Raw genomic sequence first — 19,848 nt, forward strand, 5'->3', positions numbered from 1 at the left:
TAGAATGTGCTAGTATATATAATTCAATTATAAAGAACACTATAATATAAAGACAGAAATGTCATTTATTCAAAACAGCTGCTCAAAACTGTAAAAAACAAACATACAACTTATCCACAGTAGCTTTCTTCCATATCTGCGGCGCTACAACTTATAAATAAACCACAAGTGCCCCAAAAAAGACCCTAAGTAAATTATTGCTACTTATTATTTGATAATATTAAAATGTACAATATTAACAAGTTTGGCTTAAGAGCTAAAAACCCAAGCCACATAAAAAAATATTACTAAAACATTAGAATGTTGAATTTTACTTTAAAAATATCATCCAAAGTAATCTTCTCCATCCATTGGCATTATGTTTCGGTGTAAAAATTTGGGGCATTCATACATACTCATCAAACACCTGAATACTTACATTTAGTTCCATGTAACTCTAATCTTTCACATCATATCAAAAAAAATATCATAACCATCTTCTTAAAAAATAAAATATGCATTTACATGCATAGGCTTATGATACCAAAATGTTAAGTATAAATATCATATTTTGGATGATAGAAATGTAAATAAATAAGAATTGTACAGTCTGCATTTAAATTTTCCCTCAAATTTAATTTGATAACAGACAAATCTAACCCAACTTTAATCTGACAAAGTATAAATCTATACAAAAACTCAAGATTAAGCTCCACATGTAAACAATAAAATAACATATTTGCATATTAAAAAGCATTTATTATAGGAAATAAGGACACATATATCATCTTTTCTTGCAGACTTACCCATCAACAAAAAGAAAATCAAAACCCAAAATCCACTTATGCTGGCTGTATAGAAATTGCATACATAAATTTCTTTAATTTTAAACCAAATACATGACAACTGACTGTATAGCATATAACATCACAATTTAATGCATTTTTCCCCCTTCAAAAGGTGATTCTCTTCCCTACTGTTATTACAGAAGAGCATAAACTATACAGCTCCACCAACAAATTTACTTTTCCTACAGCCTTCAAATCTCAATGAAAGATTTTCAAATACATTCACTTACAATTTTATCCACAGAAACTCAGCAGTTCCTCACAATACAATACAAAGAAACGGCCTCATCTCTTTCCAGCATAATTCAAAGCTGAAGAGCAGCTTTCATGGCATTCAGCTGATTTCAGCTGATTCGAATCAAAGGGGAACGAAGGGATCAAACCAGGACGCCAAAATAGAAGAAATTGGCATCCAAAAATCAAAATAGTACTGATTAATCATTCTGCTACTGTGCTTTTAAAAGCTCCTTTCTAAAATCTTGAAGTCATCAATCTCCAGCATTCTCTCTCAAAACTGTGGTCTGTGCAGGGTTGGCAGTGGAAGAACGCTGGATCTGTGTTTGGATGGCATATTGTCTCAGCAAGTCCTTTAATCTCTCCAGCAGTTCTTGGAATGAAGGTCGGCAATGGGGATCGCTGTTCATAAGATATTAGAGAATGGATGGATAAGTATGATAAATAGAAAGCATTTGGATAGCCTGTTTGGGATCAGTTTTGTATTTTTTTTACTTTTTTTTGGGCATTTACATACATAGCTAGCACACAATTCTTATGTATTTACATATCTTAAACATAATCTTTCATATTTATACATAGCACTCAAATATATAACATCACATAACAAAAACATAACTAACATTTTTTAAAAATGAAACACACCTTTTTTAAGGATAGCTTTAAGGCACCAAAGTGCTATGCATGTAAAGATGAAAGCTTAGATGTGAGATATATAAATGCATAAGAATTGTGTACTAGGTATGTAAATTTTATTTTTTTTTTATTTTAAAAAATGTTTATTTAATGTATTGTCCACATATTTTTATGTTTTTTAATAACAAATCACCCATTTTTAAAAATGATCAAAGCTGTTTTTAAGAATTTTTAAAAATAAAGTTAATTATTTGTAACATGCCAAATATGTTGTTTTTCAAATCAAAATATAAAAAAATAAAAATAAAAACACAATAAAACAAAGGTGCATTTACATACATATCAGGCAATTCTTATATATTTACATATCTAACACCTAGAGTTTCATATTTACATATATATAACACTCAAATCTTTGACATCACTTCAAAAATAACATCACAAAGTTTTAAAAGTGAAATACACCTTTTCATGCATTCGTTTCTATACTAAGGAGTTACAAATGTTAATAACAAACTATAGGATATGATATGTAAATGCATAAGAGATTTCTGGAACAGTAATGAGTTTCTATCTAATTTGTAAAAAGTTGTATTCTGTTTTACAAAAGAATTACAAATAGTTATCATTGAGAGGACAACCATTTCTGATATAATAAAAAACTCTATTTAAATAATAAATGTAATGTATTGAAGGTTTTATTTTTTCTTTTTCTTTTGTTTATAAAGTCAGCAGCATTATCTGGGAAACAGATGATTACATGTGCCAGCAGCTCTCAATGATTGAAACCCATCGTGGGTCCAACCCCCTTGGCAGCTCCAACCTCTGATTCATGAAACCTACTGCTCCAATGACCTGAATAACAAAAATACAGATGTTGGGATTTAATGAAGCTGATTGATGTTAGCATGGAAAGGTTCATAGAGATTACAAAGTGGATGGGGAATATGACTGTTTGTTTACCAAAAACCTTCTAGGCAGAACTTCTGCCAACACATGCTAGACCATATAGTTTTAGGGATAAGCTTCCAAATAACAAAAAATTTAGATTAACAGCGAAAGATTATAAATATATATCCATCAGCATGTTAAATATAGATTTCCATCAATCTTTTAATATTGCATTTCTACACTTATTCTTTAGAGACAAGATCTCTCATGAGGTTCAATATCATAATAAAAAAAAAGTCAGGATTCATGGAATATCCAAAGGAACATTACTAAGGAGGATGCTTGGGGAAATACTGAGAAAATATAAGCACACATTTGATCATAGGAAATAGTGCACCATAGCACAAAAATTACAGAGTCATGGTATATTGTGTCGCTTGCACAGCTTTAGAAATAGCACTAAAAATTGAAAAGGCATGAAAAATTTATTGAACATCCAATAATCCAACAAAAAAAATACTATTAATATCATATAAGTCAAACATAATATTGCTTTAACATAATCAATATTCGTTTCAAACACTTGTATAAATTTATTAGCATCATATAAATTTTGCAATGACATTAAAGGAGTTAATGATATTGCATAATTTAGGTGAAGGCCAATGAATTGTGGAGATAGGGAGATAAAGCAATAAGAGTTTCATATATTCAAGCCTGGACAAAGACAGTATTAATTGTCGACCTAAAAAATTAAATAAAACTACCTCAATCTTATACCACACATTTATCTACAGCTTAGAATTTAGAATCCAACACTCATCTGAGCTTTTAGTTCATGCATTCTGAGGTTTAACTTTTAAAAAATTGACGAAAAAACAATAGAAAGGTATATCACGAATTGAGGAAAGTTTACTCTTATTGGGTAACCATTAAGTGACCGATAATAGATTTCATGGTTGAAAGTTAGAAAGCCATCATTGAAACACGGGTAATGGCGCAACTAACTAATGACTTTTCATAAACTGTTTTGCAGTCACTGTAAAGTTCCAAACTGCGAAACAATAGCTACTTTTTGTAGCTGTTGGAAGATGATTTCCATCCTCTTCTAACCATTCAAGCGTACTCTTTCATGTTGTTTACCAATTCATAAATTATTCTATGAACATCCCTTAACATCTATCCTAACAACGAGAATGATCCCAAGCTTTTTTCTCAAATTAAAAATTTTAAAAAATGTTGAACTTAAGGTTTTATCCACTAAAGAAAAAGTTGATCAACTATTCATCCTCGATTAAGTACAATTAGTGAAACACTTTCATCTTTTAGCCTCATACAGCTTTAATTCTGCATTGCTTTGTACATTTTAAAATCATTGTGCAAATTATTGTATAGTTCTTATAATTGCTTTAAGCTCATGCATTTAGAGGTTTAAATTTAATAAAAAATGACTAAGAAAATAAAAAGATAAACCATGACTAGAAGAAAAGGAAAAGTAAATTATAAACATCAAGCCTTTAACAACCATTACTAATTAAAATATGAGTAAAATATGACCTAATTTTTTAAAAGATATCATAGCTCATCAGTTATATCTCACGATATTTACACATTTCAGATAAGTTTCCTAGGTACTAACATCAACAAGCCAATGAGTAAAGTGAAACAAGACCTCATACAAAGAGGGAAGTCAACGCTTTATGGAATTAATGAATGTTTAAATGCTTAGAAAAACAAAATATAAAGAAATGATGGCAAGAATATACGAAAAGTACGGGGAGAAGAGAATTTATCTTTTTCTTGATAAAGGAGCAGAAAATGAAAAGCGTATAATTAGCTCAATTTAAAAACAAAAACATTCCTAACTGGTGCATTTACTAGAAGTTACCTTATGTTTATCATAAAAAATAACAAAGATTGCGATATTAACTCTGTTCTTAACTTACATAACTCCATATATTCACAGCGGCTTAATCAATCAACAAGTTATTGCTAAATCCTCAAAAGCTAACCACTAAGTTGCAGTTCATAGATGTCATGGATGCAAGTATGAAAGTCGTTGAACCATTGGCAGAATGCAAATAACAAACGGCTTGTCATAAATTGTTTTGCAGGTCAATGGAAATACCTGAGACCAAAGTTAACCCGAAAAACAACAAAACGTTATTGCTGAAAGTTCAAAGGAATCACAACAAAGGTTCTTAAAACAGGAACATAATAGTACAAAGCACAAACGACCCTTAAGGTGAGAGCTAGAGTAGTGAACACCAGATGTCCATTAGGTGAGATGGTTAGCTGGAGGGTGCGGTTGCAGTGGGGAATGTTGGAGGGCTTGCGGTGGCAACAAAGGGTGTTGGAGGGGGTTGTGACAATAATAGGGTAGGCTGGAGGGGCTGGTGGCAATAACAGGAGGTGTTCGAGGAGATGGCAGTAGAAGGCAGGTGAAGATGGAGGACTAGCGGCAACAGCAGGGGTGCTGACAGAATCAACGACAACAATAGGAGATGTTGATGGGATTGGCAACAGCAGTAGCGAGCAAGATAGGACTGGTGGTCTGGCAGAACAACGGAAGGGAGGCGAAGGGCAAGGAGAGCGCTAGATAGTCACCATCTCGAAGCAAGATACAACCAAAACACCACTTGTCCTCGGATACAACCTTAGGAAGGGAGCAACATGGTAAGAAAATTGAAATCAGAAAGAACTGAAACCCTATACAGAGAACATGAAATATATATAGTAGTAGAAAACTACGAGGGGAGCCCACTCTTTGGGCAGCAACCCTAACTCTGTTCTATGGGTCATTTGACCCAACTCTTGGTTGAACCAGGTGTGGCTTCTTACAGCATGTTCAACCCATCCCTTTAAGGGAGCTTAGCGTCAATCCCTTGGGGTTGAGAGAGCTTCAACCTCATTAGTCGAATCTTCTGAATCCTTAAAGAACAGAGCCAAATCCTCCACGTTGAAGGTAACAGAGACATTGCATTCCCCTAATAGGTCGATTTTATAGGCGTTGTCGTTCAGCTTCTTGAGAATTCTAAGAAGTCTATCTGCTCTGAGCATGAGTTTGCTAAATGCTCCCACAGGGAACATTTCTTTGTTCAAACGAATCCACATTAGGACTCCTTGAAAAGTCACCTTTTTTCTTGATCATATTTTCCAGTGTGTGGAACTTGTTATTATGCTTAGCGATCTCATTTCCCATATTTTCATGTAATTTCTAAATCTCTTGCACCTGTTCCTCGACATCCTCACTAATTTCTGATGTCGACAGAAGAGGTGTTAAGTCAAGTGGAGTTAGTGGTTGGGCTCGTACACAATCTCAAATGGAGTGTGTCCCGTGGTCATAGATATGTTCTCAGCAAACTCGGCTCATGCTAGAATCAAATCACTGTTTAATATTCCCACAAAGCATTTCGAAAGGTTCCCCTGACTCCTGTTTTCTACCTGTGTCTGGCCATCCGTGTGTGGGTGAGCTGCTGAGCTAAATTGAAGCTTAGTGTCGAGCTTCCCCCATAGAGTCTTCCAAAAGTGACTTAGAAGTCAGAAGTGATGGTCCTGGATATCCCGTGGAGTCTCACTACCTCCCTAAGGTACAAATCAGTGACATGCGATGTATCCAACGTCTGGTGGCAATGTACAAAGTGAGCCATCCTCAAGTAGCTATCTACCACAACCACCATGGAATCCTTATTTTGTTGCATTCCTGGGAAACCCACTAAAAAATTCATGCTGAAATCCACCCATGGGGCCTCCGACATTGATAATGAAGTGTATAGTCCCACATTTTGTCACCTAGTTTTGTCCACATAATAAATCCGACTTTGTCTGACGTGTCGCCCCACATATCTCATCAGTCAAGGCCAATAAAAATGCACTCATGAGTGTGAATCTTATCCCTATCCCAGTGTCCGGCAAGACCTCCACTGTGGCTTTCCTAAACAATACTCTCCATAGCGAACATCTAGGAATACACAACTTACTCTGGTAGAGCAGTTGATCCACCGTGGCTTTTCCTGACACTGCTCCCAGATCCCTCTAAAGTAATTATCTGTCTCGTATAACTCATTCACTACTTCAAAACCAACAACTTGAGTCTGCATCAAGATGATCAGCAAGTGACAGCGGCTCAGTGCATCTACTACTCAGTTCTGGCTTCTCGCCTTGTGCTTGAGTAAAAACTAGAACGTGCCAAGAACTCTACCCAAGATGTGTAAATCGATCTTTGAAAAGACAATAGCTCCATGCAACTGATCCAAATGATCGCCCAGACAAGGTATGAGAAATCAATACTCAATAGCAATCTTGTAGAAGACCCTATTGTCAATACACATTCTCTACGAACCGTCTTTCTTGGGTACCATCAAGGCAGGGACAACATACGGGCTATTAACCTAACAATACCTCTTGGGACGAGATCCAGTACCTGTCGTTGGAACCTGTACTCTGCAGGTCTCAATCAGAGCACTGATCCAGGTATGAGATCTATGCGTGCTAAATGCCTATTAGTGGTGATATTCCCTCTAAAAGATTGTCGGTCTTCATTCACGTCCTGAAAGCCACATAACAGTGGTTGTATAAATGTTTGTATCTCAATCTCCTCCCAGTTCCCTCTAGAGGACCAACGCCATTACTATTCAAGAATCCCAAACCGACTGCATGAAGGTGGCTCTTGAGGCTACCGCCTCCTCTATGTTGTCTATGCCTTTCGCATCCTTGACATATAATAACACAATGCATTTTCTATTCTTTTTAAATGAATAAGTATTCATTAAGCTATCATGTTGGATTTTGCTATCGAACTACCATGGATTTTGCTATCAAACTACCATGGATCCCCAACAGAATATGGCACGCGTTCATATGAACCACGTCGCACCACACTTGCTCCTGTAGCAGATCCCCAATAAAAAATTTAATCAAACAGTACTGATTCACGCATATCTCATTTCCCTTTTCAACTAGGTGAGGGAGTAGGATTGAGGATTCCTCTGTGCTGCCAACCCAAGTTTCTTCACCATCAACATGGATACTACATTCTCATAGCTCCCACCATCGATAATCAAACTGCAAACATTGCCCCACTATGCACTTGGTGCGAAAAATACTGTACATCAGCCATGAATAATCCTTCTCTGGTTCCATTAGTAGGAATCTACGTATGACTAGCATCTCTCCCTCATCCCCCTGGAGCTAAAGTTGCTCCTCTTGATTCTCCTCTGCTTCTTCTTCCTCCACTTCCTCGACGACGTCATGCTCCGTAAACGAAACAACTATGCTCGTGAGACAGCTGAAGGTTGTCTGTAGTGGTGACATCTGAAACATCTCCTGGTTGGCATTGTACAGTGCGAGTTACCATTTTCTGGTTTCTTTCCACTCAGATCTGTCTTATCAATTTCATGTCCTGTCTTTCTAACTCCTCTAGGGGTACCCCTGTCAGTGGCTATAGCTGCAAGTGACTGCTTAAATGAGGACTGCTATCAAACTAAGGGTTCTTTTCTGTTCTATTTTTGTTGTCTTTCCACATTCAAAGCTAAGGTCTAGACATCTCCTAATGACTAATATGGTTGTAACTGAATAACATTGCTGATAACATGCTTCAGACTCCCCAAATAATGAGCTATGGTATGTTCCTCTGGCTCGACCAACTTACACTTCATCTGCAACTAGTCAAACTGTGTTGTGAACTCCTCCATTGATAGATCTCTTTATTGCAAGTGGTGGAGTCACAAAAACTCATATCCTGATGGTAATGAGGTGGTTTGCTTTCTCTGTATCTCCTTGATCTTCTTCTCCCACTCGGTAATCTTGTCATTACACTCTCTCTTTCTTTGCCTCTGCAAGTTTTCACACCAAAGGAGATGCTCTTATTCATCTTGATGGCTGTAAGCTTCAACCTTTGTCATCTGACACATCTTTGTACCCGAAGATCCTCTCAACTGATTGTAGTCATTCAATGAAATCATCTGAGTAAACCCAAAACACAATAAAAATGCAAATATTATTGTTGAAATTCAAATAGTTTATAATGACTTTGCAAAATAGGAATTACATAAAAACAAAAATGAAAAGATACCCTAGGGCGACGATAAAGGGGGTGGATGGTGGCTAGTTAATAGGTCAATATGCTTGTAAGATGTCGCGGCAACAGCAGGGGGTTGGAAGGTGGTTTTGGCAGCATTGGGAAGGCGAGGAACATGTTGCGGTTGTTGTCAGACTGATTTGAGGGGATTGGCTGCAGCCCTAGATGGATTAGAGGACGGTGAGGCAGCTGAAGAGATGGAGAGGGATGCAACAACAGTATTATGGCATCAAAATAATTTTCTGGCGAAACTATAGTAGGTGTGCTACTCTTCTTAGGCTTATTCTCACTCAGGGTGGTTATGTCCTTATCTGAATCAATTTTCTCAACTCCCTGAAACGGGCTCATGCTGATGTCTCCCACTGCAGACGACTGTCTGGCCAATGGTGGTTGCCTCTCTGTTTATGCTGTCTCTCCACCTTCAGGGCCAAGGTCTAGATATCTCTCAGTCTCCAGTAGGGCTGCAGTTGTACGACGCCGCTGATAGCAGGTTTCAAACCACCCGTATATTGGGCTATGGAATGTTCATCTGGCTCGACCAACTTACACTTCATCTGCAGCTGATCAAACAATGCTATGAACTCCATTGATAGACCTCTCTGTTATAGGTGGAGTCTCAGAAACATATCTTATCGGTAATGATGAGTTAGATATTTTCTCTGCATTGCCTTTTTCATATTCTTCCACTCGGTAATCTTGTCACTGCCTTCTCTTTTCCATTGCTTTTGTAAGTTTTTCCACCACAAAGAGACATTCTTTCTGAAATTGATGGTCGTTAACTTTACGTTTTTCATCTTTTGGCACATCTTTTTACTTGAAGATTTCTCAAATGAATATAGTCATTCGATGAAGTTGTCCGGATTCATACCTCCATCGAACTCTGGTAAATTTATCGTTATTCCAAAGTCCTTATCCTATGTTTTCCATAGGTGGCCTCCCCTGATATTGGATTCCGAAGCATCATGGCCTTTCTTTATTGCTGAAATCCTCCATATGAAAGGGATTGAAATTCTCGTCTCTTTCGCCCCTTTCACTTTCCCTGTCACGATCTGGGGTAATTTCCCCCCGAGTTTTATCCTCCATGTCTGTAAGCCTCCACTGAAGTCGTCAGATCTCTCACCGTTTCTCTTCTTGGATAGGCTCGAACATGTTTCTCTGTTGTGGTATGGCTTGGGTTGAGGGATGGGAGGTGAAAGAGGGTTTACGAAACTAATTGAAGGTGTAGGGAGATTAATTTGGGGTTGCTGATTTTGAAAATCATCAAGAGAAAATTAGGGTTAGGTCAAAATTTATCTATGGTTTGGGAGTAGGAAAGAATTTTTTTAAGTGGAGGTGGCTTGGGAAAGACAGATGCTAGGAAGCCCTAGCATAGGATTTAGGTTAGACTAACTCTGATATTAATTGATACTAGAGTTAACCCAAACCACAATAAAAATTCAAATATTATTGTTGAAATTCAAATGGGTTACAACGATGACTCTTTAAAACAAAAAATGAACAATTAAAAACATAAGAAGAAACTCTAGGGTGATAGCGAAGGTGGTGGGTGGCGGCTGGCTAGCAGGTCTATATGCTGGTAGGAGGTGGTGGTGTTAGGAGAGGGTTGGAAGATGGTTTTGGTTGCAAGGGGAAGGCGAGGGATAGGCTGCGGTGGCTATCAAGGGGATTGGAGGGCACTGATGGCAAACCTGGATGAATTGGAGGACAATGAGGGCAGATAGAGAGATGGAGAGGGATGCAACAATCGCAAGGGGAGTTTGATTGGAGTTAACGACATAGTCGGGAGGGATTTGCGGGAAAACTACCAAACAATAAGAAAAGGTGCTAAGGATGGCAGTTGGGAGTAAGGAGTTGCGGGAAACAACATGACGGTAAGGAGGTGTGTTGGAGGGGGTGATTGGAAGCAGGGGTTTGAGGGAAAACAACAGGCAACAAGAAGAAGATATGCAAGAGACAACAAGATTGCTGTCCTTGGGGAGGTGGATGGCTACAAAGATAGCAAAGGGGGATTGGGAAAGGAAAACTATCTCTGTAGAAGCAAGCTACAACCGGAGCACCCCTCGAACTCTTGGAGAAGATCACCACCTTGGACGAATTACAACCAAATCGCCTTCTCGCCTTCAGATACAATCTTAAAGGGAAGGGGGGAAAGTTGACGGCTGTCTAAACAAAAAAGAAAATCAAGAGAAACTAACATTAACCAAAGCAAAGGACATATTTATAATAGTAGATAAGTAGGGGGAGGTTCCTCCCCTTAAGCGGCCAACCTAGCCCAGACCAAGAGCAGGTCGGCCCTTGCTCACCTAGCTGAACCGGTCAGCCGGTTAAGTGTCCCCTAGCCCCTATGCCAATCAGGCTGAATCACATTAATTTAGCTTTGTGTCCAATTGAAATAAGGTCTATTGGCATATATAATAGACTTGAATGTAAATCATATTGATAGAATTAATGAATTTTTCCTATAGTTTCTATTTATCCTTGAAGACTTCTTTCACTTTTTAACTTGTTTTAAAAAAAAAAACCATAGGTTAATTAAAAGGGAAGCCTGGGCTGTGTGAGATTATTTTCATCATTTTTTTGTGCTATAAAAAAATGTTTGGCCAATGACTACTAGACATAGTATCACAGTTAGGCCATAATGAGTGGTGCTTATCCAAATCTTCCTTCCTTTTAAAAGGGGAATTTCTCTCTATGTACTAACATCTGTCTTCAACTTGCTTATTTCCTAATATTCTTGTATTCATCCTTCTGTCTTTCATAGCCAATTGCATGGATGGCAACTACAAGGGCTAGAAGTTAAGTGGAAAGAAAGCAACTAATCACCCTTTCCATTCTTTGGAGCGGTAGTAGTAGATGATCCTTGTCAAGTAAATGGTTCCTCCGGAAAACAAAAGTGTCCTAAAAGCACTCCAATAAACACAGTTGCAGCGATCAGAAAATAACAAAAACAAATCTTCCAGAAACCCTGTGTACACTGTGCAAAACAACCAAATACTTTTCCAATCACTTCTCTGCACATGTTCTAAGAGATTAGATGTCCTCATTCTCGAAGCTCAATAACAAGTTGATATATGAGCCTTGCTAATTCCTTGATCTTTTAGAAAAGTAAAAAAAATGTGCGCCTAAATTGTCTACAGATTTTGAATATCGAGCAACATCTGCCATATGTTCGCAGATTATTTGGCTTCATGAATTTCTATCTAAACTTAGCTTTCCTCATAATAATAACACTCCTGAAAATGTAGAAAATACCAATGTTATCTAAATTGTTGCCAATTAAATTTATCATAACCAAAAAAAGAAAAAAAACAATTAAAAGTGACTATTGCTACATTTAAAATAAAAATAAAAAAAAATTTACGCCCATTTTATTTCACTTCCTCATATCTCTACAAACATTCGGATTATAAACGTTAATGAAGACAATGGCACGACAATGACATTAATCTCTCGTGGGTAAATTAATGTTTCTTTACAAACCAACAATAACTTGAGGGAAGACTTCAACGTTATGGATATGCATTCAATCAGACATCTATTTTCATATCAATTATTTACGTAGATTAGGCTAGAAATATTTATAATTAATAAGCATAAGTGTAAACATAGATATAGATTAGAAAATTATTTTTTTCTGCTTTACTAGGACTATTCTAATCGAGCAAATCAGTTTATGTTATTTATTCTATCCTATATAATGACTAAGCCTCTAAAGCTGGGCTAGCAATTGATGTTGTTTGTCAACTTCCAATCATCTACCTCATGTTTAAGATTACAAGGTGCGTTGATTGAAATGTGTGATTCTATTAGGCCACTAGTCCAGGAGGGACCGGTCTGGACCCAGCCGACCGGCCCTACAGCTCAGGTCAGAAATAAGGGGTGAAAAGCCCTTCTGCCTGGGAAGATTCCAGTGCCCATGTGGGGCCCATTAGGACTCTAATCGCGTACACGAGGAGAAGGAATGAAGGAAAGTTTTGTGGGGAAAGTTGAGGGGGGGTTTTGGGGGGTTATATTAGGACTAGTAACCTAGGGTTTGTTTTTTATATTAGGATTTCTGCGTTTTCTCTTTTGTTGTTTGTTTGTAGAAGTGTCTAGGACTTGTATACGCCAGTCCACCTCTCGAATTGTAGATCACCCTTATATTTTGTCGGCTTAAAATTACCCCAAATCTGGGTTTCCCACTGATTTTCTGCAATTTGTTCTTTAATTTCGCCTTCAGTGCATTTCGATTCTCATGAATTGTTAGTGGTTCTTATAATCAAAATCAAAAGTCTATGCGTTGAGGCCAACCATACTACTCATTAATCATATTAATATCAATCGATTTCACATGAAGATAAGTGCAAGGCCACTTCCAACAACCATCGCCATAGCTAATTTTATGTCTTCATCATATTCATCTCTAAGTACAATTTAGACCATACTTCTCATTCAATAAAAAAAAAAGAACAATACTTCACATTCAATTGAAAGGGAAAAAGTTGTCTTTAGCATCTTGAAGAACTTTTTGAAAGGGAAACATATTACGCTTAATTCTAACTAGATGAACAAAGAAAGAATAGATGGTGAACCAGCCCTGATTTTAAAACAAAATATTTATAGGTGTGCTGTGTAGACCATTTAATAAATAAAGGATGGGAGGTTGGAGAAATAGGAAAAGTATATTGAGTCAAAAAGCAAGAGAAACATTTCATATAGAAATCCCTGGTGAGTATAATGATTTACTTTAGTTAAGTAGCTAGAAACGAATAGGAGAAAGATGCCAGTTGTTTATCGATGGATAATGATCTCAAAAGAAGCAGTTATCTCTCTCATGAGGATATGTGAAATATTTGGTTCTTTCTCTTCAAAAGATAAACTAAAGAAGGAACAATGGGTATAATTAATAAAGATACAAATTACAATTAAAAATTAATATAACCTTTATTTTTTGGTTACTCTTTAAAATATAACTTCACTAATGCTCAAAATCTAGCTTGATATACCTCAAAACACATTTTTCTTGCATCGATTTCCAAATTCCTGTAATATTGCTTCAACAAAAATACTTAAATGTTGATGTAATGCAATCAATAAATAATTCCAAAGAATCAGGAACAATCCTCCCTTCATCTACTACCACAGAATGAAAATAAATCAGGAGAATAGGGGAACTCTTCTAACTTGAGAGGAAGCAAACAAAGCAAATGAAGAACAAGCAAGATCCAAATTCATGGATCCGGTCATAGACTAGTAGTAGCTTCTAAGACAACTTTCTTTATAAGAACAATGAATATAACTAAAGGCGTGCACAAACCACGTAGAAAAAAAAAAAAATCACCTACTTGTACATCCATTATCACCTACTTGTACATCCATTATTCATTTGTAATTAGACTTTTTAAGAATAGTCACCCACTAGTTTATCACTTCGTTTAACATCCAAAATGCGTTTCAAAAGTAGAGTACCTGCATGGAATTGAGATTGTCCCATGGGATTGTCTCAGTAACAAGTTCCCATAAAATGACACCAAAGCTGTACACATCAGATCTGTGTTTCCAAAAGAAAAACAAAAAAACTTACTTGTTCTGCATGCCTGAATCCTCAATAAAAATAAAAATAAAAAAAGATTTACAAACATACGACTTAACTACTATGTGTTTGCATAACTAACATTTAAACTTCAATTTTTACATACATGCCATCTTACTTATGGATGAAAAGATGTATTTCATCTTTTAAAATTTTAAATGGTGGTGATTTTTATGTGATATGAAAGATTTGGATGGTTTAAATGTATAATGTATAGTTTAAGTGTTTCATATCTAAATATATAGGAATTGGGTGGTATGTATGTAAATGCCCCAGTTAAAAATAAGTTGCATGGAACACAAGAGTGGATGTGAACCTACTTCTCATCCGATGGTTCATTGCGAAGAACTTCTGGAGCCATCCATTGTGGCTGAGAATAAATAATTAATATCATTAATACAAACATACATAAGTAACCAACGCAACAGAAAAACAGAGGTTCAACAAAAGAAAGGCATTGGACGCATATGTGCGCAAACACACCGTTCCTTTCCCAGTTTGTGTAGTTAAGTATGTTTCATGCTTTAGACGTGAAAGGCCAAAATCTCCAACCTAAAATGAAGTGGAAAAAAAAATAAAAAATGATACGGATGGAGAATTAAATATACTTTAATTAAATAATAAAAGGTACCTTCACAGTCCAATTTTTATCTACCAACAAATTGGATGATTTCAAGTCACGGTGGATGATAGGTGGGTTGCAATGATGAAGATAATTCATCCCTCTTGCCTATCAAAAGATAAAACAAATAGAATATGACGATTTTTTATTAAAAAAATAAATTGGGAATATTACACAAATTTTCTGACTCTTAAGAATCATTTTGCAGATGATGTTGCAGCTAACAACAATGAGAAATAAGTTTATCAGCAGCCTATAAAAAAAGCCCTTAGTCAATGTTCAAGAAATGCTTTAAAATATATTTTTTCCACTTATTCTGGCATTATTAAGTCGTGGAGAATGATTTAGGCCCTAATAAGAAATGACTTGCACATACTTGGAGCATAGATCAACCTATTTCTCAAATTATTCAATATTTGTAAGTTAATTTTTGAGAGTATTTATGGTATTTCAATGTAATTTTGAGTTCGGTTGTGACCGTATCTGTAAAATTCAACCATCTTTATCATGATGAAATTTACAGTGGTAGCAACAAAATGTAGACATAATTGGTTGAACATGTATAGCATTGTTATTGTGTTTTACATGTTTATCATTTTTCTATTATATTTCTTCCGATAATTAGAATGAGGTATAGCCTAACGCACAAAAGAATTGATTAATCACTACACTAACCATAGATTTATGAAGCTTTACAAGGCAGACAGGTCTTGAGATACGAGGAGCACTCAAATAAGCCAGGAATATCTAATCAAAACATTTTACGTCTAGTAAATGTCAAATGAAATGCACATCTCACAATAAATTAATAGACACTCCATCTTTGATGGATTGTTTTAATAGATACTCTACTTTTTAAGATTTTCAAAAACATTGTGTTTGAGGCTATCAATGGTCGATTTCATCAATTTGGATGTCAGATTTAAAATATGTTTGCCGTTATCATTCATATTATTTCCTTAATCTCTCTTAATCTCTACCCATCCTTTCTCTCTACTTCAGCTAAAAAGAAGTGTTTTGCGCGATTATTGACTTTTCTTTTGGCACAAAATGGTCTTTTTCAATAGAACTGAACCTTCTAAGCTCTCCGCAGATTGGTCAAAATATCTATTCTCTTGGTGACTAAACATTGGCGAACAATGCCTCTTGACATGTTGTTATTGGTGTTTTACCTCAAGAAGCTCTATCCTTGATGATTTCCTGCAAATATTATATAGTTCTTAGCATTTTGTCAGCACTTTGTCTTGAGAAGCCCGCTACTAGATGACTACTAACAATTACTCTATTCACCCATAATTCCTTACCCTAAGAAGTTGCCTCCTCTACGTATTTATCCTGAGAGCTTGCCTTAGGTTGGTCCTCTCGGCAAGTTCCCCATAGAAATTGGCACTGTGACATTACCCTAATCTATCTTCCAAACTTCATGACACTCAATAATCTTTTCCTAAAACTTGAAAAGAGAAAAATGTGAACCGTGACATGAACTCTTGAATTTCTTTCAAAACCCCATTAGGACATTATTACAGAGTTCATTTGTGCACAAGGGGCAATGCCCACAAGAAGTAAAAAGACAGTTGGTATGGTGAAATTTTGTCAGCAGTGATTTGATGACGTGTAATCTTCTTTTTATATGACTTAACATCCAAGGTTCAATGCAAAGGATCACTTTTCTATGTTTATGAAAAATACAATCAATCCAAAGAATTTTGATAAGCTTGACCCAAAGTGCAATTTAATATAAAATAATCAACTTACAACCGCTTTAAATTTTACTAAAAATTACTTAATTTACATTTGGGTTCCCAAAAGTTCATCCTGTTATAAAATGAATATTGGTTGCAATACTTTGAGATTTATAAAAACAGTACACCACTCAAAGCCGGTGGAATGTATGTTTAAACAAAACGATAAAAAAAAAATGGAAAAGAATTCATCCATTTCCACCTTTAAAATATGCATAAAAAAATTTCAGTTATCCAACACATTTAGAATCCAAACACAGAACTTACAATATCCAATGCCATATGCGTGCGCCTCCTCCACTCAAGCTTGATTGTATTCCTTTGAAGTAATTGAAATAAACTACCACTTTCACAAATAAAAACATCAAATCAATAACAAATTTGCAATTAAATCCCTTCTATGATATTAAACATGAAAAAACAAAGATGAAAAGTTTCAATTATTTATTAGTAATTTAGGGCTTGAGCGTGTACATTTAATCAGCAAAAAAGTCATTTCAGGCAAAAAAAAATCCTCATTCCTAGTCACATGTAAATGTAAAATAGTTAATTGCAATAGCAATCTCTACAAAACTAAAATAGTAGGCTGAATCCATTTGAGTGTCATCAAATAAAGAAAAAAGCAAAATAAAAAAAAAAAAGAATACTATCACAAAACATGTTTTCCTCTAGTTCTATTTATCATAACAAAGATTTCACAATGTGCAAAACAAATGGATGCCAAATGAGGAATTTAATGAGAAGATAACAAATAACATGAATGATACCAAAGTTAACTCAAATGACAATGGGAAATGCAACTTTTATTACGGTAGCAAATGGGGGTTATAACAAATACACACCAAAAAAGGAAAGAATAATAGACACTCAACACAAGCACAGACTATGGCACAAATCGAAGGTAGTGGTGCTTCGGTTGGAGGGAGAAAAGAGGATATGGAGGGCTGGATGGTCAAAAGGTGACGAGGGGAGGGGTTGCAGCGGCGAGGGAAGGTGACAGAGGGGTTGTTAGGTGGCTGGCAGTTAGAAAGTAGTGTGGGGCTGCAGTAAGAGGGTTGAGCAGAGTGGTGGAAGAGTGGTGGTAGATGACTCATGGCTAGAAGAGGCGGCAGTAAGGATTTGCGGGGCTGGACGGTGGCTAGACAACTGCCAGACTACCAACTAAACAGTTCTGACAGGGATGACAGCAGGTCAGGAGGTCGGAAGAAGGTAGGGGAAGCAGGAAAAAATAGATAAACATCACCTCAGAACGAGTTAAAGTCGAAACACTTTCTCGCCTTTGGATACATCCTAAGAAGGGGAAACCTGGACACTGACAACTATCCTGATAAAAAACTGAATAAAAAAATGACCCTAGGCTCTTCCAAAAATAAATATATAGTAATAGGATAACTAAGAGTGGTTGATGACCGACCAACTCCTAAACAGGGACCCAAACTAGACCAATTCAGTTTAGGCGCGCAGGACAGGTTGCGGCTTTGTTTTGCAGAATTCATGCATTGGGAGCTACAATATTGCTCCGGCATCAATAATTCCACAGAACCATCTACTCCAATCTCCATTGAATCCAAGCCTTCTTCCAAATAACCTTCAACATGTTGATGGTTTAAGCACTGCAGGTGATGTGGCGTACAAAATCAACAAAAGCATAGACCCAAAGTAAAAGACATTGAGGTTAGCATTGTCAAGGATGAGAATCTTCGGCTTGAGATCTTTACGATACCACCATGAGCAGAAGAAATCAACAATGATTTCCTAGCAAAGATGGTATCAGCAAATGTTGCTCTCCTCATCTTAATGCATTCTTTAGCATACGAGGTAGGAAAAAAGTGGTGCCAATTTCGGCAGCAAGCAAGATTGCCCCAGGATGTCAAGCAGAGAGGATCGATTTAGAGGCTTGAGTTTAGCAAAGAGGAAATGAGTGAGCCATCCTTGATTAAAAAAAAAAAAAACCTCAATTTGAATGGACATGTTTGATCTTCAGCAAGATTAAGTCAAGCCAAAATAAATTTCCATTATTCTCAAGCAATTAGATTATCAAGTTTAGTCGAGACGGACTCATGATATTTGGTTAAAATGTATTAAACTTTTAAACAGATTGATTTTGAGTACAAGCAGATATATTGAACTTGAATGAAATTATGTTTGGTTCAAATGATTTAGCCAAAGTTGAAGGATCTGAGACTGAGACAAATTCAAGTGAAACTAGTAGATTAAAAGAAAAGCTAACCAAGTTCAAGCCAACTCATTGTGAAGTAGAGTGGATTCAATGGAGATTGGAGTAGATGGGTTGTCTCTGAAGAAAAAAAAAATGAAGGTCACTGACATAGGGCTAGGAGGGGACCCCAGATGGGTTCGGTCTAAGTGGGAGAGCTTTGGTTGGCACTCACTCTAGAGCTAAGTTTGCTGCCCACTCCTAATATCGGCAAGGGTTTTTATGTCTATTTGTTTTTATTTGTTTTAGATATAAATATGTAGTCGTTTATTATATTAGGGGTTCTTGTTTTGTGCTCTCTTTGTAGTTCCCAAATGTGGATGGTCTGTATCTACGACACCCTTAGTTTTTAGTGGTGATATCTCGAGTCTCCTACTTTTGTCAATCTTTTGGATGGTGATTTTTGTATCTCAACTAGTTGCAAGAGTAGAAAATTCATGTACTTGATTTGATTAGTGTATCTCATATTTGTTCTACTTGTTTTTTTTGTCTTGGATTGCTTTCATGGTTGTTCTTGCAGAATCTTCTCTAATATCCCTCTGATATCATTTGGTATTAGCCTAACATTAGCTCCATTTTAGGGTTTGCAAAATCCTCCTAAACCTAAAACCACCAAAACATAGCTAAATCTTGGGCTAACCCTAATTTTCCCTTCCTGATTTTCAAAATCAATAACCCTAAATCATATTTTTGCTCCCTAAATCAGTCTCATACACCTCTTTCACCTCCCAAACCTAAACCTTAGCCATGACACCCAACAGACAAGTGTCGAAAGTTGAAGGCCTTCCAATCCCGGGAGATTACAACTACTTTGCCAAGTTTCGACAGATGAGATTGAAGCTTCACCAGCACCAATAGATTGACGTGGGGCAGAGAGGGCGACCCGGATCGATTCAATCCAAGTGGGGGAGAGCCGATCAACGATCTTTCTCTAGAGTTATGGTTGTCGCCCACTCCTGATAGCAACAAAGATATTTTATTCTATTTATTTTTATGAGATTTATATCCTTTGTTGATTATAAATATGTAG

General features: G+C 36.4%; 1 protein-coding gene across 1 annotated transcript in view; it reads right to left on the minus strand.

Moving 5' to 3' along the window:
- Positions 1-816: 816 nt before the first annotated feature.
- Positions 817-19,848, minus strand: part of LOC110036411 (probable serine/threonine-protein kinase DDB_G0282963) — a 39,281-nt gene continuing 20,249 nt past the window's right edge. Inside the window, exons 7-13 of the mRNA XM_020740847.1 lie at positions 16,871-16,949; positions 14,871-14,969; positions 14,723-14,791; positions 14,560-14,609; positions 14,116-14,197; positions 2,458-2,552; positions 817-1,463 (exon numbers count right to left, since the gene is read on the minus strand). Coding sequence (XP_020596506.1) covers positions 1,316-1,463; positions 2,458-2,552; positions 14,116-14,197; positions 14,560-14,609; positions 14,723-14,791; positions 14,871-14,969; positions 16,871-16,949 — 622 coding nt within the window. The 3' untranslated portion in view covers positions 817-1,315. The remainder of the gene's footprint in view (positions 1,464-2,457; positions 2,553-14,115; positions 14,198-14,559; positions 14,610-14,722; positions 14,792-14,870; positions 14,970-16,870; positions 16,950-19,848) is intronic.

The sequence above is a fragment of the Phalaenopsis equestris genome, unplaced genomic scaffold, assembly GCF_001263595.1.
Source record: "Phalaenopsis equestris unplaced genomic scaffold, ASM126359v1 Scaffold206200, whole genome shotgun sequence".
NCBI classification, from domain to species: domain Eukaryota; kingdom Viridiplantae; phylum Streptophyta; class Magnoliopsida; order Asparagales; family Orchidaceae; genus Phalaenopsis; species Phalaenopsis equestris.